General features: G+C 43.3%; 1 protein-coding gene across 1 annotated transcript; it reads left to right on the top strand.

Moving 5' to 3' along the window:
• The first annotated feature begins 12,175 nt into the window (after window positions 1-12,175).
• LOC124717084 (cuticle protein 65) lies at window positions 12,176-20,270 on the top strand. The gene is made up of 3 exons (XM_047243781.1): window positions 12,176-12,308; window positions 18,177-18,467; window positions 19,859-20,270. The coding sequence occupies exons 1-3, from the start codon at window positions 12,297-12,299 to the stop codon at window positions 20,108-20,110; spliced, it is 555 nt and encodes a 184-aa protein (XP_047099737.1). The 5' UTR covers window positions 12,176-12,296; the 3' UTR covers window positions 20,111-20,270.
• Window positions 20,271-22,543: the final 2,273 nt, after the last annotated feature.

Genomic DNA, 22,543 nt, shown 5'->3' with positions numbered 1-22,543 from the left:
TCCTCGCGAGCTGAATTTTATATTAATGCTCCCTGGTACTTCTACCGGTTTTCGCCATCTGGTGTACAATGATCAGCCAAAACATTGTGTCAGCCTACCTAACAGCAGATATGTCCACCTTTGGCACGGATAGAAGCCGGGACGCGTCGTGGCATGGAAGTAATGAGGCCTGGTAGGTCGCTGGAGGCAGCTGGCGCCTACTACCCGTAAATTCGTGGAGGGAGCCTAAGAGCTCTGAAGCCACAACCCTGATGTCTTCGACCGCGTTCAGATCGGGCGAATTGGAGAGTCAGGACATCGGTCAGAACTCGCCACTGTGTTCCTCGAGCCACTCCATCACACTCTTGAGCTTGTGGCATGACATATTTTCTCGTCGAGAAATGTCGCAGCCGTCGGGAAACATGATCGTCATGAAGGGGTGCACGTCGTCTGCAACCAGTGTACGGTACTCCTTGGCCCTCATGCTCCCTATCACTAGCTACACTGGACCAATAGATGCTCAAGCCAATGTTCGCCAGAGCATACTGGAGCCGCTGCCAGGTTGTCTCTGCAGTACAGACGTCAACGTACTGTTCCTCTGGAAGACGACCGATTCGCGCCCTCTTACCGGCATGGTGAAGAAGATCTCTGGATTCATCAAACCATAGAGCCTATTATATCTCTTAAAAAAAATAATGTAACTATCTGTTTGAGAGGAAACACTCTCCTAGTAAATTTGTTCGTCCTTTGATTTATCGTGATCTGTTACTGATTTTTAGTGAAGTTAGTTTTTACGTTTAGCTTTCAAAAAAATACAAAAGAGATATAATAAGCAAAATAATTAATTTCGTAGGTTGCCAATTTCGTATTATATCTGCTTTTATTGAGCGCCAGGCTCCCTACAAATTACTGTAAATGCAATAGCGTATTATTGCTCAGCTCCAGTTCACTGATCTGAAATTACTACCATCACAGAAAATAGACAAGTTTTAATAAAATTATTTCACTGGATTCCTTCAATTACTCTCACTGAATATTTTTACATAATTTATTCCGCTCCGGCTATCAGACATTGTGCTCTGAAAAAATATTTTTAAACGTACCACGTAATGGCGGCTAATTGTTAACAGTCAGAGATCACTGTTACTCGCTCCGCAGCAGCTGGAAACATGCTAAATAATTTTCATTAAATATTCTTTTCATAAGATAAATGTGGCGTAGGTTCTTGAAATAACACACGGAGATCACTTTATACTAATATGTTCTTACTAGGACACAGTTTACGCCATTAAATATTTGCAATTACGTTACGACAGAAACAAATGCTAGCGCAGCAGAATAGCTTGCGTACCTTATTCCGGCTAACACCAGAACGAACAGAACAAAACAGACTAGACAGAAGAATGAGCATTGCATTGCGTTTTATACTCTTACAAAGATAATAATACTTCTATTAATTACTTACACATTATAACCTCATACAATAAAAACAATGTCTTTCCTGCATCTATCGATCTATATCGTATATTTTTACAGTTAGTGTTATTACCTTTCGCAGATAAATCGATGTTCGCAGTTCATTTTGAGTCACATACAGTAATTTTTATTTATGTTTCACCTCGATAATGGTGAATATTGCAAAAGGGACACTACAAACGCTCTGACACGGTACCAACGTCCAGTACCGATAGTCAAGTGCCCATTTCGTTCACAGTTGCAGATGACGTGATGTTAACATTGGCACATGCGTGGGTCGCCGGCTGCAGAGGCCCTTAGCGAGGAGTTTTCGGTGCACTGTGTGTTCAGACACACTTTTCCTCTGCCTAGCATCAAAGCGCGATGTTAGTTTCGTCAGAGTTCGCAGCCTCTCCTGTTTTACCAGTCTGCTCAGCCTACGACGTTCGACATCTGTAATGAGGGGTGGCCGATCTTCACCACCTGTTGAGGACACTCGCCACAGCACTCCTGGAACACCCGACAGACCGCGCAGTTTCCGAACTGCTCGTGCCGAGGATCCAGGCCATCACAATCTGCCCTCACTCAAACTCAGATAGGTCGCGTGTCTTTCCCATTCTACACACGGACAGCAGGCTCACTTGTACTACATGCACCGTGAGTGTCTCTGACTAGTAATCTCTGACTAGTAATCATTCCTCGCCAAGTGACGCTCCTGTCACCTGGACGGGGTTATATCGATAGTAGGTCGGTGATTGTAATGATCTGGCTGGTCAATGACATTTAGTTTTCTTGCAAACTGTCCGTCTCCATAGCGTAGCGGTAGCGTTACCGCCTACCTCGCAGCGGCCCGGGTTCGATTCCCGGCAGGGGACTGAGTGTTGTGTTTCCTTCATCATCATTTTCATCATCGTTGACTCGCAAGTCGCCGCTGTGGTGTCACCTAAAATGGACTAGCAATACGGCAGCCGAACTCTCCCGAAAGGGGCCTCCCGGCCAACAATGCCATACGATCATTTCCATTTCCATTTCTTGGAAACTAAAGAAAAATGAGGCTTTGATTTCTGACTGGCCCTCGTGGAAGGAATTTACTTGCGAATTAAGCTACTGAGCTAACACTCATTTCTTGGAGGACCTTCAGTGAAGCGTGAAATGCAGAAGGCCGGCCGCTGTGGCCGAGCGGTTCTAGGCGCTTCAGTCCGGAACCGCGCTGCTGCTACGGTCGGAGGTTCGAATCCTGCCTCGGGCATGGACGTGTGTGATGTGCTTAGGTTAGTTAGGTTTAAGTAGTTCTAAGTCTAGGGGCCTGATGACCTCAGGTTGTAAGGTGTCAGGCAAATCCAACACCTTCCATGAAAACCCTGACATGATAAGCAAATCCGGCAGTATGTCACATAGATCCGAATAAATCCTGACATTAAATTAACCAAAGTAATACGAATAAAGAGTGAGCAAATGGAATACCACAGACTAACACAAGAATGCCTAAATGCGTGTCATACCTTCCCACCGTGAGCCAGACGCCGTTCCGAGGGGAGAAACGTGAACAGAAGCCGAGAGCAGAACCGTGTTAAGCTAGAAGGCCCTACGATAAGGGACGGACACCCACGTTGCCAGCTAACCGACAGGACCACCCCCCAGCCCATGTTAAAAGCTAGAGCCCTCCAGAAAAACAATATAGATCTTACAATAACACGAAAAGGCCCACACCAGCCGCAAGTTTTAGCGTGAGACTTTTTCGCGTCTGTGTTACGGTGCAAACGTTAAAAACATTGCCCCACCACGAAAAGTAACCGACAGGACCACCCCCCAGCCCATGTTAAAAGATAGAGCCCTCCAGAAGAACAGTATAGATCTTATGATAACACTAAAAGGGCCACACCAGCTGCAAGTTTTAGCGTGAGACTTTTTCGCGTCTCTGTTACGTTACAAACTTTAAAAACATTACCCCCACCACGAAAAGTATAACGTTTCTCATTGCACTGACAGAATTTTTGTAGGCGGAGCTTAAGGTTAACACTGAGACCCTGATTGGTCAGATGAAAACACAGCCAGATACTTTTTTTTAAACCAACTTCGGTAAATTGTAGTACGGAGAAGTTAGGAGAGAGTTGCTTCCGGGACGGCGAGATGTGAGGAGCTGCGCCGCCCTGACGCTGCCTAAACACCGACGAGGTAATGAACGCACGCGATGCCGCATTTTTGAGCGCATAAGGCTTCACTCAGAACTGCAGAAGTCTCATCTGTTACATCCCCGTTTTGCGTAATACTAGTGTCGATCGTCAATTAAAGCTCATGGTATTCACATTTGCTACGTAAGTTAAAATCTGAAACGCGATGATTTTTCTGTTATATAATTATTGAGAAGCCACATCAGCCACTGTAATTTACGACAAGTTAGATAAGTAATTAAAGATAATTGAGGGTCACTGTAGACCATTTTGATAGTTTTCTCTTTTGTGAAACTTAATTTAAACTTAGATTATAGATGTGATATGGCATAGGTCATCCTTCGATCCATTGTAGAACTTGGAAACCCATTCAGGGAATATTCGTTCACATTTTTGTGAATTTGCTTGCGAATTAAGCTACTGAGCTAACACTCATTTCTTGGACGACCTTCAGTGAAGCGTGAAATGCAGAAGGCTGGCCGCTGTGGCCGAGCGGTTCTAGGCGCTTCAGTCCGGAACCGCGCTGCTGCTACAGTCGATGTACAGGACAATATTATGGAAATGGAAGAGGATGTAGATGAAGACGAAATGGGAGATAAGATACTGCATGAAGAGTTTGACAGAGCACTGAAAGACCTGAGTCGAAAGAAGGCCCCGGGAATAGACAACATTCCAGTAGAACTACTGATGGCCTTGGGAGAGCCAGTCCTGACAAAACTCTACCATCTGGTGAGCAACATGTATGAGACAGGCGAAATACCCTCAGACTTCAAGAAGAATATAATAATTCCAACCCCAAAGAAAGCAGGTGTTGACAGATGTGAAAATTACCGAACTATCAGTTTAATAAGTCACAGCTGCAAAATACTAACGCGAATTCTTCACAGACGAATGGAAAATCTGGTAGAAGCGGACCTCGGGGAAGATCAGTTTGGATTCCATAGAAAAGTTGGAACACGTGAGGCAATACTAACCTTACGACTTATCTTAGAAGAAAGATTAAGAAAAGGCAAACCTACGTTTCTAGCATTTGTAGACTTAGAGAAAGCTTTTGACAATGTTAACTGGAATACTCTCTTTCAAATTCTGAAGGTGGCAGGGGTAAAATACAGGGAGCGAAAGGCTATTTACAATTTGTACAGAAACCAGATGGCAGTTATAAGAGTGGAGGGGCATGAAAGGGAAGCAGTGGTTGGGAAAGGAGTGAGACAGGGTTACAGCCTGTACCCAATGTTATTCAATCTATATATTGAGCAAGCAGTAAAGGAAACAAAAGAAAAATTCGGAGTAGGTATTAAAATTCATGGAGAAGAAGTAAAAACTTTGAGGTTCGCCGATGACATTGTAATTCTGTCAGAGACAGCAAAGGACTTGGAAGATCAGTTGAACGGAATGAACAGTGTCTTGAAAGGAGGATATAAGATGAACATCAACAAAAGCAAAACGAGGATAATGGAATGTAGTCAAATTAAATCGGGTGATGCTGAGGGAATTAGATTAGGAAATGAGACACTTAAAGTAGTAAAGGAGTTTTGCTATTTGGGGAGTAAAATAACTGATGATGGTCGAAGTAGAGAGGATATAAAATGTAGACTGGCAATGGCAAGGAAATCGTTTCTGAAGAAGAGAAATTTGTTAACATCCAGTATAGATTTAAGTGTCAGGAAGTCGTTTCTGAAAGTATTTGTATGGAGTGTAGCCATGTATGGAAGTGAAACATGGACGATAAGTAGTATGGACAAGAAGAGAATAGAAGCTTTCGAAATGTGGTGCTACAGAAGAATGCTGAAGATAAGGTGGGTAGATCACGTAACTAATGAGGAGGTATTGAATAGGATTGACGAGAAGAGAAGTTTGTGGCACAACTTGACTAGAAGCAGGGATCGGTTGGTAGGACATGTTTTGAGGCATCAAGGGATCACAAATTTAGCATTGGAGGGCAGCGTGGAGGGTAAAAATCGTAGAGGGAGACCAAGAGATGAATACACTAAGCAGATTCAGAAGGATGTAGGTTGCAGTAGGTACTGGGAGATGAAGAAGCTTGCACAGGATAGAGTAGCATGGAGAGCTGCATCAAACCAGTCTCAGGACTGAAGACCACAACAAACAAATTTTTGTTGAACGCAGTTGGTTTTTATCATCCTGTATTAAAATATTTCCTTTTATCAATAGTGCAACTTATAAACAATGTTTTGTGAGTAGAATAAAATTTCCAATGGTAAACTTAACTGGTTTTTCGACGTTATTTTACCAGCAAACTAAAAATAGAAAAGCCTTGAACCCCTTCCACGAAATTTAGTTAGTATTAAGATTCTTTTACAGAGATTACAGTGCAGCTGACGCAACTCTACATGTCGTGTGTGAACTGGCGTCTCCTTACCAGCAACAGGTCCCAGGTTCCAACTAGTCAATTCCCTAAAAAACACGCTCAGAGCGTCGTTGCGCGAAAGTGGTAGGGAGACACGACATAGAACAACAGACACCACGCAGAATGTTAGAAGATGTTAAGTCCCATAGGCCATTTGAACAATTTTTTGAACCACCTTCACAACAATTCTCTATTATTCCAATCTCACACAGCGCGCAGATAATTCGAACACCTATATCTTGTTGTGCGAGCTATGATTTCCGTTATTTCATTATGATAATCGTTTCTCCCTATGTAGGTCGGCGCCAACAAAACATTTTCGCACTAGGAGGAGAACATTCGTGATTGAAATTTCGTGAGAAGTTTCTGCCGCAACCTTTGTTTCAATGATGTCCACGCCATGTCCTGTATCATTTCAGTGAAACTCTCTTCCCTATTTCTCGATAATGCTACACGGATAAATGTCGTCCTTGGGTCACTGTAGAAGGACATGGGATAATTTTAATCGATTCCTATTACGTGTGCTGACTGATAACTTTCTGTGAATACACAAAAAAATTAAATTCATTCAAATGACTAGGAAAAGCTGTCCTATAACGTTTGAATACATATTGACGTGTGTGCTGCTGTGACACTTTCACGTTGATTAAATACGTGTACGTAAAGTTGAAAAGTCATATGAAATGGAACGACTACATAAAGATGGTCGAGTTCCGTTAACTCGGGGAGTTTTAGGAAAGCGTAGCTAATCTCATTCTTGGATACGTCGCAAGTCTTAGGGGTCACCACTAGGTTAAGGGAAGACACTGAAACAGTTCAGCGGCTTTCTGCTCGATTTGTTACCGGTGGGTTCGATCGACACATGAGTGTCACGAAGATGCTTCGTCAACTCTAACGCCAAACCCTGGAGGGAAGATGACGTTCTTTTCGCGAACTCCTGTTGACGAAACTTTAGAAAGCAGACATTTGGAGCTGACTCCTGATCGATTGTACTACCGCTGGGTAGTAGGGTTGGTAAAAAACGACCAGTTGAAACTGATACCGGTACTTTAGTTCTAAATAGCAGGTATTATTCGATATTCGTTTGGTCTCGGTTATAACAGGTTTTTGTAATATGTTACTAATAACTACGTCAATTTGTCTTAGTAACTGTGCTAAAATTTTTGCTTTTTAAATAAAACTGTTTTAAGAAGAGTAATGTTTGTTCCTCAATTTCAATTCCTTTGAAACACTGGGTTATTATAAAAAGTGGGAAAAGCTATCAGAGCTATTTTAACAAGAAGGCCGCCAGTTAGAAACGAGCAACAAACACACGGCATAAGAATCGGTATAGTACTACTGAAACAGTAATGTACCTGTTGTTCTTTGCCACAGAGATGCAGTGTGCCTTTCGTTTTTTGGTAGCACAGTAGAAGGTGGATGCCTTGCTTGGCACTTGTGGACCGAAAATATTTGCCGTCTGTAGGAAGTTCTGTGGCTTCTGAAGGATTAGTATTGTTTTTGAGTGATACTCTTTCTGATGAAAGGAGTCGACCGACAGAGCAGTATACTGGACAATAAATATTGGTCAATGGATTAATTATTACCGAAATTGTAACTGTTGCCAAATAATGGTTCCCGGTAAATGTTCTATTTTACCTACTGTCTAAATTGTTCATTTTACCGTTTTTGTTTTGTCATAAAAATCAATAGTATCAAATTTCTATTAAAAAAATAAATATATTTGACTATAAAACGAGGTTTTCATTCGAAACAATTGAAGAAAAAGGACGCAATAAATTTAACAAAAGATCTTCTTGTTTGTCTAAATATGTGTTAAACAATAAAAGAGAAATAAAATTAAGGCCATAGTAATAAATTAAAAACTTAACAATTCATTCATCGTTTATAATAAAAATAGAAAAGTAGCTGTTCTGCTGTCTGTGTCTACATACTATGCTTTTGTCTGTTAGCAGTCCTTGCAAACGGATAGGTTTCAACATTTAACCCCTGCTGTTCTTAATGCTTAAACAGTAGTATGATCGTCGAGTTCAACATGATTTTTGAGAAGAATTTCAAAAAATTTCAAAAGATAGGAGAATTCCGATTCTTATGCTATGCAGCCCCTCATTACTTTTCGAGAAAAGCGACGAGCTCTTTACATATCTTAGGTATCTTTAAACTGATATTGAAAAAGTGTGGGGGAGTCTTACAATTGTTCAATCTTTATTAGATGTCTACAGCTGTTAGTGGAAATAGTAGCAACAGAAATTGAAAACGGTTATTTCAGAAACCGGTTACTTTGAGCTGTTTTAAGGGTCAGGAGATGAGTAAAAACGGCACAGCCAAAAACAGGTTGTTTCAGCGGTAACTGCCATTCCTGCCCTCCACGTACATTCCGGCTGAGAACCAGGCAGACGAGATAAGAGAAACCAAAGCTCGTACCCAGGCATACAAACACTCGTTTGTCCCTCGCTCTATTTGCTACTCCAATAGGAAAGGAGCTACCCTCCGCCATAAATCATACGGTGGCGTACAGTATACACGTAGTAGGTGACATTGTCAAGACGGGTCGTTTATTTTGTTTGTTTATTTATTTGTTTGCTCCCCATATAACAATCAGTTTTAGGACAATTTCATACATTTTAATTCACATATACGAGGTTTAGTAAACGTAAATAAGTGCACACATTGATATAAGTCGTGAAGTTAAGAAATTATCGTTTTTTGTCGCAGAAATATACTTATGCTATATACTTTGTTTTAGGGAGAGACATTACAATTTGACATGCAATACATACACTACTGGTCATTAAAATTGCTACACCAAGAAGAAATGCAGATGATAAACGTGTATTCATTGGACAAATATATTATACTAGAACTGACATGCGAATACATTTTCACGCAATTTGGGTGCACAACGGCCTTGATACGCATGGGCATTGAGTCAAACAGAGCTTGGATGGCGTGTACAGCTACAGATGGCCATGCAGCTTCAACACGATACCACAGTTCATCACGAGTAGTGACTGGCGTATTGTGACGAGCCAGTTGCTCGGCCACCATTGACCAGACGTTTTCAGTTGGTGAGAGATCTGGAGAATGTGCTGGCCGGGACAGCAGTAGAACATTTTCTGTATCCAGAAAGGCCCGTACAGGACATGCAACATGCGGTCGTGCATTATCCTGCTGAAATGTAGGGTTTCGCAGGGATCAAATGAAGGATAGAGCCACGGGTCGTAACACATCTGAAATGTAACGTCCACTGTTCAAAATGCCGTCAATAGGAACAAGAGGTGACCGAGACGTGTAACCAATGGCACCCCATACCATCACGCCGGGTGATACGCCAGTATGGCGATGACGAATACACGCTTCCAATGTGCGTTCACCGCGATGTCGCCAAACACGGATGCGACCATCATGATGCTGTAAACAGAACCTGGATTCATCCGAAAAAATGACGTTTTGCCATTCGTGCACCTAGGTTCGTCGTTGAGTACACTATCGCAGGCTCTCCTGTCTGTGATGCAGCGTGAAGGGTAACCGCAGCCGTGGTCTCCGAGTTGATAGTCCATGCTGCTGCAAACGTCGTCGAACTGTTCGTGCAGATGGTTGTTGTCTTGCAAACGTCCCCATATGTTGACTCAGGGATCGAGACGTGGCTGCACGATCCGTTACAGCCATGCGGATAAGGTGCCTGTCATCTCGAATGCTAGTGATACGTGGCCGTTGGGATCCAGCACGGCGTTCCGTATTACCCTCCTGAACCCACCGATTCGATATTCTGCTGTCATTGGATCTCGACCAACGCGAGCAGCAATGTCGCGATACGATAAACCGCAATCGCGATAGGCTGCAATCCGACCTTTATCAAAGTCGGAAACGGGATGGTACACATTTCTCCTCCTTGTACGAGGCATCACAACAACGTTTCACCAGGCAACGCCGATCAACTGCTGTTTGTGTATGAGATGGTTCAAATGGCTCTGAGCACTATGGGACTTAATATCTACGGTCATCAGTCCTCTAGAACTTAGAACTACTTGAACCTAACTAACCTAAGGACATCACACAACACCCAGTCATCACGAGGTAGGGAAAATCCCTGACCCGCAGGGAATCGAACCCGGGAACCCGCGTGTATGAGAAATCGGTTGGCAACTTTCCTCATGTCAGCACGTTGTAGGTGTCGCCACCGGCGCCAACCTTGTGTGAATTCTCTGAAAAGCTAATCATTTGCATATCACAGCATCTTCTTCCTGTAGGTTAAATTTCGCGTCTGTAACACGTCATCCTAGTAGTGTAGCAATTTTGATGGCCAGTAGTGTACATTGATATAGTGTATGAAGTTCAGGAATTATCATTTATGCGTTGCAAAAACAAACTTACGCTATATACATTGTTTTATAAAGGGAGATTACAACTTGATATCTCCTACTGAAATAACAGATTGTCTCTGCATGTGTTAATAAATGCTTAAGTTTATTCTTTAAAGTGTTTAAATTAACTGCCTTGAGGTCGAATGGAACTCTGTTATAAAAGATGGTTCCTGTTGTATGTGGGCTAAGGTCTGCAGCCTTTCTTTTACTTGCAATTTTATGAAAATTTTCCCTTCCCCGTGTACTGTGCCTGTGTGTATTACTATTTGTTATATTTTATTCAGGATTTTGTTTCCAAACATTATTGCCTGCAGGTTGTACATAGAGTAGTTGGTTAGTATTTTGTATTGTCTGGAGTTTGTCTTTTTATCTTAGCTGCCACTCTTACTGCCTTTTCTTGTAGTCTGAAGAGCCTGTCTGTATAGACATTAGTGCCCCGCCCCAGATCTCAACACCGTACTGAAGATGGGGATGTATCTCTCCGAACTATGTTTGTCTCGAGCTATCATGGTCGAGGAAGGCTGAGACCCTTTTCAGTAGATACACGTTTGCACTGATTTGCTTACAAACATGGTCTATGTGCTTTTTCATGAGAGGTGTTCATCAACAATTATGCTCAAAACTTTGTGTTTGTTCGTGTAGCTAAGGGCCAGTGGAGGTGTAGATAGATTTCTAATTATGCTCTGACTATAACTAAGCATAAATTGCGTTGTTACTGTCTTCTCTTTATTTGCGAGTAGCTTATTTGCGGTAAGATAACTTGATTGATTTCACAACTGTTTGTGGTAGATTGCATATAACGTCCCCAGTTGACAAAAGATGTGTCTTCTGTATAGTTACAACCTTGCAGTTTCTGGGTTCAGTTAAATCATTTACGTGCACAAGAAACGGAAAAGGCCCCAGTATACTTCCTTGGGACACACACCACATTGATTTGGTTGTTACCAACTGTTCATTACTTTTATAAGTCAGCTTGGGACTCTGTTCCCTGTCTTTTAAATAGGAGGTAAGTAGTTGTAAAGCTATCCTTCTGATCCCATGTGCTTCTAATTTATGCTCTAGAATTTTATGGTCCAAAGTATCAAAAGCTTTACTCAGATACAGGAAGGTGCCGGTTACTTTGTCTCCTTCATCTAGCTTCTTTAATATTTCATGCATAAAAGTTGCTACTGCTGTTACAGTGGATCTTCCTTTTCTAAAATAGATTATGTTTTATGAAATACGCCTCAGATTGATTTAATATTACTTTTTTCCTCTACTAAGTTTCTTAAGTTAATGATATCGGCCTATAGTTTTTTCATATCAGTATTTATTCCTTTCTCATACACCGGTACAATTTCAGTGAGAAGATCAGGGAATTCTCCACGGCAGAGGGAGGTATTTCATGTGTGGATAGCTCGGGCAGTAAGAGAGTCGCCTGTGAATGGCAAGCATTTTGCCTTCGACTCACTGTCTAGCGTACAGTTTTAATCCGCACAAGAAGTTACAAAACAGCGCACGCTCTGTGACAGGGAGATCCATTCCGGATGATTCCAGGTAAATGCTGGGTTGGTTCCTTCGGGAAGGCCACGAGCTACGCCTTTCTCCGTCCTTCTGTCACTCGGCAGGCACTCCACGTGTAACGACCTCGATTTGTCTGGCCGTTACACCCTGGTCCCTTCCCTTCCCTTCCCCGCCCGCAGCGGCTGGAAGCCGAGACAATGGCAGGCGGGCTGGTCTGCGTCACGGAGTGTCGCGTGGCTCAGCGTGACGTCACAGACGCCCGGCCGCACGCTGCCCCGTCGCCTTTCACCCCGGAGCCCGGCGTTCTGTTCCTTACCGCACCTCCGCAGCTGTGAAAGGTTTTGCTTTCGTGGGTAATCCGGCGTTCCCCTCCAGCATATATATAGCACCCTTTGCAACCGCTCTGGACATCAGTCTGCAAGCAGCCACAGCAGCAAGCACAACAATAACAACAACATGAAGGTCCTGGTGAGTATACTGTGCTGCGGAGTTATCACATAAAGTGTCGCTGTCATCGCTGAGGGCTCTCGACGAACGGGACAGAGTTTCCGCGAACATCGATTTTCTTAAAACCTTTTATTGGCATTTAGCTTACGTGCAATGTAGCTGGACAGACATGGAGGGGAATGAATGGGAGTCAGTAAGTAGTAACGGGAAGGGGTAGGACAGAGTCGTCACACCTTCCCAGATGCTATCATTGTGTACATGAAGCAAGGGAATCGAAAAGAAATTTGGAAACAGATTCGAAGTTGATTGGAAAAGGAGGACAACTTGAGTGGATCGGATGACATTCTAATTCTGCCTAAGAGCTTACAAGAGCAATTGAAGGGATTGAACGGTGAGTTGAAAAGAAGCAGTAACAAGAAAATCAACAAAGTAAAACAAGGATAAGGCAACGCAGTCGAATTAAGTCAGATGACGCTGAGTGAATTACATTAGGAAATGAGGCGCTGAGAATAGTACAAGAATTTTGCTAGGAAATTAGTTGGAGACGGCTGAAGAAACGGGGACGTAAAATGTTGGCTGGAAATAGCGATAAAAGCTTTGCTTTTGTGTTACGAAGACTTTTCGTAAAGTATGTTTTTGGACTGTTGCTTCATATGGAAGTAAGAAGTGTTGATCGAGGAGGAGAGGGGGGGGGGGGGGGAATTGTTGATGAAGACCAAAACTTGAACACTGTGAGCAGATACAAGTGGATGTAGGTGACACTGGTTACGCAAAGACGAAGACATTTATAAAAGACAGAGCAGCGTCAAGGACTGCATCGCAGTAGTTTTTCGAATGTATATCGCACCAACAAACATCAGCTTAATTCTCTTTTGCATAGACTATGCGTCTGACGATTAAAAATATATGTGCAAGGTCATTATTATAATATATAAATATGCAAAAAATATAATAATTTTCTCAAGTAACTGAGGAAAAAAACGTAAAGTATATTACAAATACATTAATTTGTTCTGAAGTAATATCTTTACGTAAACCTGAACCAGACAGTATCCGATTATACGGTAAGAGGTGAACTTCTGGGGCACATAAAATACGGATAGGAACATACACCTAAAATCTGTAAAAGATCCAGAGGATGGGAGACTTGGAGCAGTTAGAACAGATCTCGGAAAGTATAGTGCATTTCTAAAGAAAATCGCTTACAAAATGGTAATGCGCGCAGTTGTAGCATATAGTCTTGTAGCTTTTGGACTCCTTATGAGATGTGCATGACAGCAGATGTCAAACAAGTTCAGAACCTCAGCTATGATCATAACAGGTACTATAGCAGTGATCATCGAAGAACAAAGGAGTTTAGCAGTGATCATCGAAGAACAACGTAGGGAATATCTGGGGCACCGAAGTCTTAATTGTCACGAAATCGTGTTGCATTTGGGAAGACTGAGTGACAGTCGTTTTTCCTGCATCGTGTACTCTGTCGAGATCCGATCTATTGTAGAATCTAGTTCTTTTCGCCGGCCGGAGTGGCCTAATTGTTCTAGGCGCTACAGTCTGGAACCGCGCGACCGCTACGGTCGCAGGTTCTAATCCTGCCTCGTGCATGGATGTGTGTGATGTCCTTAGGTTAGTTAGGTTTAAGTAGTTCTAAGTTCTAGGGTACTGATGATCTCAGAAGTCAAGTCCCATAGTGCTCAGAGCCATTTTTTAAATTATTTTCGGCCGAACACCAGGTAACCCGGCAAAAGAGGGTTGGACCACTTCTGCACAATGGCACCTCTAAGGAGTTACATTTATGTGGAATCTGACGCTCTTGCTGGGCAGTCAATGAATCTGAAAAAAAAAAAAAAACTTTGTTGTGATGACAGTCCGAGCTTAGAACGAGATCTAAGTTAGTTCGAATCTGACAGGTTGGCTATGTCTTGAAATGCCAGCGGATGTTACAGTAAAAAACCTGGCTGTGGTGACAGATTGGTATGAAGCTTAGCACGAGGTCTGGGTTATGTGGGAATATGACACTCCGACTGTGAGCTGGCAAGCCAACGAATATTATAGTAAGAAACCTGGTATGGTAACAGACTGATCGGTAGCATAGCAAGAGGTCTGGGTTACGGTGAAATGCGACAGTTTGGTTGTGGCTTAGCGAGAAAACGAATGTCACAATAAGAAACCTGGTAGTGGTGGCAGACTATTGTTTACCTTAGTCGGAGGTCTAAGTTAGGTTATGAGTTTGCGAAGTCTAAGGAATGAGAAAGCAACTATATACCTGAAGTGTCTTGAGCTCTGCAGAAACGTCAGCACAGCCTGAGTCTGCACAAATATCATTATGCACAACTGTCACAAACTCGACAGAAGGTGTCCCAACAGAGAATATTTGCGAAAGAATACATCGATCAGACTTATTTATTGTAGTTTTCATTCTCTACGCCCAGGGATGGGACAGGTTGTTTCAGATTATAGAGCCTCTGTTCTTTTCAGATATTTACTGAGGTAATTGGAAATGGGGCAGAGGTGTTCACAATTGGGAAAGAACTGCCTGTGATTACAGTTTCCAGCATTTGCATTCTAATCAAGGGAAATCTCCCAAAAACCAGCACCCAGGAATCAGCAGACTGGAACTATTTTTCATATATTTTGGGATACTGCTGTCTATGGCCAAGGAGAAAAATAAAACAAATGTGTTTGTGTGAAACTGCGGACATGTTGTATATGAATGAGACCAACCTGACAGTTTTATGTTCTTTTCATCGTCTACTCCAAAGGAAAAGGCGTGATGTTTGAGGTGCGATAGATTACAGAGGCTCGGTTATTTTCGGCCAAATACCAGGCGAGCTGCCATTGGGACAGAACGAGGTCCAGGTGGTTGCAGGTGCTGGTGTTCTCTGGTGGAAGTAGCTGGGCAGCACAAGACACAGACGGCTTCAAGCAGTTGGCTACACTGTTTATTTTCAAATAGTTTATTACAGAAGACTTATGCCCACACCAGGTAGGCATCGAACCCACAATCCATGGTGAGACATAGTGAGCATAGCTATACCCAACTCGGCCCAGTGATGGGTAGTTTGGTATGCGGCGATACTGGGCTTGGTCAGCAGCCTGGTTAGGTTGTAGGTAAGGTGTCTAAGGACGGCACTGGACTATGGAAGATGCAGCTGGGGGAGGCCACAGTTCTACACTCAGCACATAGGTGCTGTGCCTGTGCCCCACTGCCGAAGTCACCATTGCTCGTTGAGTAAATGGTCATGCTGATGTATTGACAGGCAGGATGGTGCAATGCTGAGTGGACTGCTTACGGCCATCAGTATGATTACAGACCTTGTCTCGGCTCACGCCGCTTTTTCTTTGTCTACTCCTTTGTGAGAAGAGAGCTGTTTCAGATCTGTGCCCTTTACAGAGCCACAGTTCGTTTCAGTCAAATACTGAGTGAGCTCTTGGTGGTGGAGATGAGTTTCCATTTGGAATAGAAGGGGGGTTACCAGATCCGGTGTTTACCTTACGGTCATGGGTATCTCTAGGCTGAGTCAGGGCCTGTTCAGCGTAATGCCATACGAGCTGGTAGCGGGACCGCCACAAGTGGTTGGGAATATTTTTGAAGGGCTTTCCATTTCCAGCATTTTTTTTACAATTAAGGGAATTCTTCCCAGTATCTTTGTCAGTACTTGGGGTAAAATAATTTTTAATGTAATTGTGACACAATGTCCTAGACAAAAAAATTATAACCTAGTGCATATGAAGGTGTATTTGATTACGTGTGTTCAGAGTAAAGTCGAGGTTTTGTTTAACATCTGCAGTATCACTGCAGTAACCTAAACAACCTAACCTAACCCAATCTAAAATAACGTAACCCAACTGCAATTAAACCAATCTAACCTGCACCCTCCTAACCGACTGTAATGCATCCAAACCTAACATAGCCCAGTCTAATGTAACAAAACCTCCCCCAACCCAATCTAAACTAAACCAGTCTAATCTAAACCAAACTAAACTAAACCAATCTAACCTAAACCAACCTGATGTAAGTGAGTCTAGTGTAATCCAACCTAATATAACCCAACCTAACCTAACCGAGTCTAATCTCAAATAATCTAATCTCTGGCTATACGACTGTTCGTGAAATGCTGGATGTGTAACCACCAAAAGATTTCTTTTTAATATTTTTTTCATTCCCTGCCCCTAAAGGTTGAGTATGCTAAAGTCTTGACCCAATGGAGAGTCAGGAGCTCTGCAGCCCAGTGTCATAAAAACTGGTGGTGATGCAGAGACTGTCCTAGGTGGCAATGAAAGGATTTCTACTCCTAGGAGAAAAGTGACCTGATTGAGATCCAGCCTATTGTAGTGTCACAGTTCTTTTAAGCCAAACGCCAAGCGAGATATAGTGGTGCAGAGCGATCGCCAATTGGGTAGATATAGGAGGGGATTTGAAGTTCCAGTACTTACCTTTTTATCAAGAGAAACCTCCTGAAAACGTTGGTCAGAAGTGGGGGATGGCAACTATGCTCTGTAGCAGTCTGGAACAATATGCCCGAGACAAAAATATGAGAGATTAATGTGTTTGACTGTACAGTTGATTATTTACATTTGCTTATAAAGTTTATGACTTATCACCTACAGAATCTCAGTCGAAACAATCAAGTAGGCTACTCTACCTCGAACCCACTGCGAAACAGTTCGTGTATGCGATACAAGATTATCAGCCAGGGAATAAAAGTAACACTCGTCGTTACAGCAAGTGTGTTTCTAAACCCTCTGTCTGATTCACCAGTGGATGACAGGACAATTCCTTAAACAGGACACAAGTTAACGTAAAAGTTTTCAGGCTATTATGTCGCACCATATTGTTAAATAACTGTCGCTAAATAAAACCAACGTTTTGACCACGTTTGCAGTGACCTTCTTCTGGTCAGTACACAAGTATTTGTTTGGAGTGTGCTTTATATACAAGTAAAATGTGGAAGATAAACAGTGCAGACAAGAAAAGATTAGAGAGTTTTGAAATGCGGTTCTATGGAAGAATGCAGGGGAGGTGATGTACTGATTCGAATAGGGGAGAAAGCGGCTTTGTAGTTCCAATTAACTAAAAGAAGGAATAGGCTGACAGTGGCACATCTTCAGACAATACATTGAAAAGATTTATGTTGTCTAAATTTTGCCAGAGAAACCTACACACTTACTGGACATAAAAGTTTCACTGTCAAAGTGATATGAAATTCTAACCTCCTTCCCTTCTGTTTCACTATGAGGTACCTGTTGTATTCACCATATGCACTTGAAGCAAACATTTAAATGTGGCAGGAAGAAGCTCGCTACTGCCGAGTAGCTGCTGTGCCGAGGTGTATGGCTGCAGCAACTATACAGTTTTTTCACAGGGCCAAATACGTTTGGACAACAGCTATGGTAAAAACATATGGAAACACAGATTAGCAACAATTTACAACGATTTCTTGAAAGAAGTTTTGCAGTATTTAACTGCAGTTTGAAGACCGTGTATGACTACATAGGTTAATGTTTCCTTGCACTAATCTGTGTTAAAGCACTGGTAGGGTCATAGATCTAACGAACGATATCTCACATCGCCTATATAAAGTCCATTTGGCCATTCTTGGCGGCTATTGTAACTGAGTTCTTTGTTACTCGCTGAGATTTTGCCTTGAAGTACTGCCTTGCCTATCTAAGTGCTAAGCGGAGCTTTATGTTCTTCTAGTGTGTGCCATCTCTGGAGTGTAACTTTAAAAATATTGCGCCTGAATCGTATGTATCATAGCTCTCTTTCATGTAGGCTGTGACCTATCTCTTCTGGAGGACACAGCAGTGCCGAAACACGTTCACCATCAAACGTTACTGATACCTTGGAGCTTTCAGTTAAGTTTCCTACCATCTCTTTGTCCCCAGGCTATCGTAGTGCTGGCTCTGGCCGCCGTGGCCTTTGCTGAGGAGGAGAAGAAGCAGGAGAAGCGAGGCCTGCTGGGTCTGGGATACGGAGGCTACGGAGGATATGGAGGATATGGAGGCTACGGACACGGCCTGGCCCTGGCCGCCGCCCCCGCAGCCATCGCCGCCCCCGCCATCGCGCACGCCCCCGCAGTCGCCGTCGCAGCCGCCCCCGCCATCGCTCACGCCCCCGCAGTGGCTGTTGCCCCAGCCATTGCCCACGCCCCCGCTGCCCTCTCCACCGTCTCACAGGTATGTGCCCTGTACACTCCACTGCTTACCACGTGACTTACTGTATGAAGTATTTGAGAAGTGTATAACAATTGTATATCAAATATGAGGGGTAGCTCTGAAAGAAAGCAAGAATTCTCGGCGAATTTAATTGATGAAATCTTCTCGGATTATCAGCCGAGTCATGGCGTCGTGTTTTCGTAAAGTTTCAACAACATTCCCAGGCTCCTGAAAATGTCGAGTGAGACACTCATCAAAACATGGCGGAAAACGTGACGCTATGACTCGGGTGATAATCGGAGAAGATTTCATCAAGGGTAGCTATCAAGTTTTAATTATCAACAAAAACAAAGTTAAATAATTAATTGCCGGACTGCTACGGTCGCAGGTTCGAATCCTGCCTCGGGCATGGATGTGTGTGATGTCCTTAGGTTAGTTAGGTTTAATTAGTTCTAAGTTCTAGGGGACTGACGACCACAGATGTTAAGTCCCATAGTGCTCAGAGCCAGCCAAATAATTAATTTACTGTTTCATGAATGAAACCGTCCAGATCGCTAGATAATATAACGTTTTGTATTACGAATTTTCGGAATTGGCCATTATCAGATATACGAAAGGAGCACAAAGAGTGGCAGGTGTTTGTTATACGTAAGCCACATAAACTCATTTGTGTGGAACCCACAGCAGGACTAACAGGAGATATTGGATGTATTCGGAGATGCTAAAGACATTTAACTGGCAGACACATGAAGACAGATGCAACCTATTTCGAGAAAGAATACTCACAATGTCTCAGGAAAAAGCTTTAAACGACGAATGTAGCAGTATACCACAGTTCACCATGTACTGCTCTGTAGAAATCGTGAGCACAGGGGTAGAGTAATTACAGCACACACAGAGGCACTTACACAGCCATTCTTTCCGCGCTTGATGTGTGGAAGCAAATGGAAGAAGCCCTATTAAATGGTACAATGGAAAATACCCTCTGTCATGCACTTCACATTGGTTTTCAGGGTACGGATGTAGATGTAGAAAAAAATAGACGTAAAGTCTTTGGGGATGTGCTCTTGACCATGATGCGCTTGTAGCAACAATGGTTACCAAGTGCAGCAGGAAACTAAAACAAGTAAAGGAATTTTGGTTGCTCAGTAAAGTTTTTAAGGGAGCGGCAATGACACTACTCATGTTTTGATTCCAGATAAACTTCTGCTAGCTGGGAGAGTATTTCATACAGAAGCTAGTGGTTGGTCGTGCCCACACGATAGCAAATGTATCGAAAATGATTCGTGCGTGGGTCCATGTCAAAACGGACCTGTTTTGGTTCTATTATTACTTTCACACGTGTCAGTTCCCACTATGTCAACGAACTACCACGATGGATACCAACGTTTGGGTGTTTTTTGTCTGAGCAGGTGAGCTACGGCACGACTCACTACGCCCCTGCAGTGGCTAAGGTGGCCGCCCCCGTGGCAGTCGCCGCCCCCGCCATCGCCGCCGCCCCCGCCATCGCTGCCGCCCCCGCCATCGGCCTGGGCTACGGTTACGGACACGGCTTGGGCTACGGACACGGTCTCGGTCTGGGATACGCCGCCGCCGCCCCCGCCGTCAGCCTGGGATACGGAGGATACGGACACGGTCTGAGCCTCGGCTACGGACACCATTAGGGCCTCAGTGGACCGCGGACCATTACACGATGCTAGAACCACCAACTTCGACCACCATCACCCATCATCGCAGCACTCAACATGGACACACACTCATTACCCTGCAGCTTCGCTATGCATCACCGCAAGGCCAATAAAGTATTATTTTCATTACACGTTACAATGTGTTTCTTTTCTCTGGAATACCTTATAAGCCCTAGCAAGCCATATGCTGAAGCTGCCTGTGATAAGTCGACAGAAGCGGTGGAACCGAATATCTTATTTGACGCAGCGTCATCCATTGCCACAGCATTCTGTAGCATCCCTTATGCTTGCCACCTTCCATCGTGACTAGGAATTATGCTCTAAATTTTTAATAAGATGTTATAGTAGTAATTCCATGGACAAGTTCGATCTGAGGAAACTTTAAGAGAGGAAGTTAGATTCCGTCATTAGTGAGAAGAATGCGGAACTGGACTACAGGGTGTCCGAAAAGTCTTCCCCTGATTACATAAATTGATAACTCAGGCTAGAAGTAAGATACAAATATGAAACAGGCCTAATTGTTTACAAACTATGGTTGGTTGGTTTGTTGGATTAAAGGGACCAGACTGCTAACGTCATCGGTCCCTCTTTACAAACTATCAAAGTTTTTTTCACACATCAGTAAACTTCCACATGAACACCCTTGGGTAGCACGTAGCACATCTAGGCGATATTCAATTTCCGTCCATACATTAGCCAACATCACTGGAGGGATCGATTAAACGACTGTGGTTATCCGTTGCCGCAGGGTTTCAAGACGTGGTACACGTGGTCGATAGACCTCGTCCTTGACATAACTCCATAAAAAGAAGTCTAATGGGGTTATGGCAGGAGAGCGTGGAGGCCAAACCGTTGGCCCATCGCGACCAATCCATCGCCCAGGAAAGGGCATATCGAGATAGGCACGGACGTCCAAACCCCAATGAGGCGGTGCACCGTCTTCCTGAAACAAGACATCGGGGTGATACTGAAGCAGCTGAGGAACAGCATACAGTTGCAACATGTCCAGATACACTGCAGATATGATGGTAGCCTCAGCGAAGAAGAATGGCCCGATAATTCGGTCATGCAATAGCGCGCACCAAACATTCACCTCCGGACTGCCTCTGGTGCACTTCATGACCTCGACAGAGGGTTGTGAACCCCAAATGCGCACATTATGGCGATTTACTACTCCACTGACAAAAAAGGTCGCTTAGTCGGAAAAGGCAATTCGTCTGAGATAACCATCATCGTCCTCAACACGTGATAGCATTTCGACCGCAAAGTCATATCGACGTGTACTGTCATTGGGCAACAAGGCCTGAACGATTTGCACTTTGTATGCACGAAACAATAAACGTTTGTGTAAAATGTCATGGAAAGAGCTTTTTGGTAATTCACGTTAGGCGCTGCTCATAGGTTTCTTCGGACTTTGCAGAAAAGACTGCCTTACAGCTTCCACACTGTCTGCTGAGGTTCTTGGTCGACCAGACCTCGGAAGGTCAGCAACCGATCCTGTGTTCTTGAACTTCTCATACCAGGCATTAATGCTCTTGACATCAGGTGGATTCCTTCCAAATGTTGTCTGGAAGTGTCTCTGCACTGTGATTGGTGATCGTGTCTCATGATACTACAGGACACACAGTGCCTTCTCCTGATTGGTTAACATGGCTTCTTGGGCACTGCACCTCATCCACTACTTACGTACTGCGAACCTAAAACAGAAAAAAACTTTGATAGTTGTAAACAATTCGATACAAGTTTCATATTTGTATCTTACTTCTAGCCTGAGTTATCAATTTATGTAATCAGGGAAAGTCTTCTCGGACACCCTGTGTATTCCCCATTGTATCAGAACGAAGTAAGTGGATTTAACTAGCAAAAATTAAGAATGGCTAAATTAATGGTATAAAAATTAGAAATCACATAGTCACTTTTTGACAGTCAAGGAAAAAGAACAAATGGAAAAGATGTACAAAATATTTTATTATCATTTTACAACCATTAATATTTCCAGTTATTGTTATGTTTAGAGCTCCTGCCTCAACTGCACAGTTCAGTTTTTTTTAAAGATCAGCTCCACATTGAACTGACTTTCCTGAGGACGAAAGTATCGCAATTTAGAGAAGCAGTGGTGGATTTTATAACTCAAGGCAGACACACATTCTCATTTCCCTCCATCTTCGCCATGCGACAACACAAGCCCAATAAAGTATTAATCCCATTACGTGTTGAAAAAGTGTGCATTATTAAAAAAAAAAAAGCTCACACATTGAAGCTTCCTGAGACGGCTCAGCTGAACCTTCTAAATCCACACGTCGACTCTGGAACATGATGTAATGTAGCTGTGCCGTGTGACGTCTTAGGTACTGAAGCAGAGAGAGAGAGAGAGAGGACAGAGCACTAACAAGGTTTCTTTTGCTTCTA

The sequence above is a fragment of the Schistocerca piceifrons genome, chromosome 9 (genome assembly GCF_021461385.2).
Source record: "Schistocerca piceifrons isolate TAMUIC-IGC-003096 chromosome 9, iqSchPice1.1, whole genome shotgun sequence".
NCBI lineage: Eukaryota > Metazoa > Arthropoda > Insecta > Orthoptera > Acrididae > Schistocerca > Schistocerca piceifrons.
The sequence above is the reverse complement of the archived record's forward strand: the minus strand, read 5'-3'. Positions and strand labels throughout refer to the sequence as shown.

Coding starts and splice junctions, on each gene's coding strand:
- LOC124717084 (XM_047243781.1), top strand. Junction 18,468..19,858: donor CCCTCTCCACCGTCTCACAG/GTATGTGCCCTG, acceptor TTGTCTGAGCAG/GTGAGCTACGGCACGACTCA.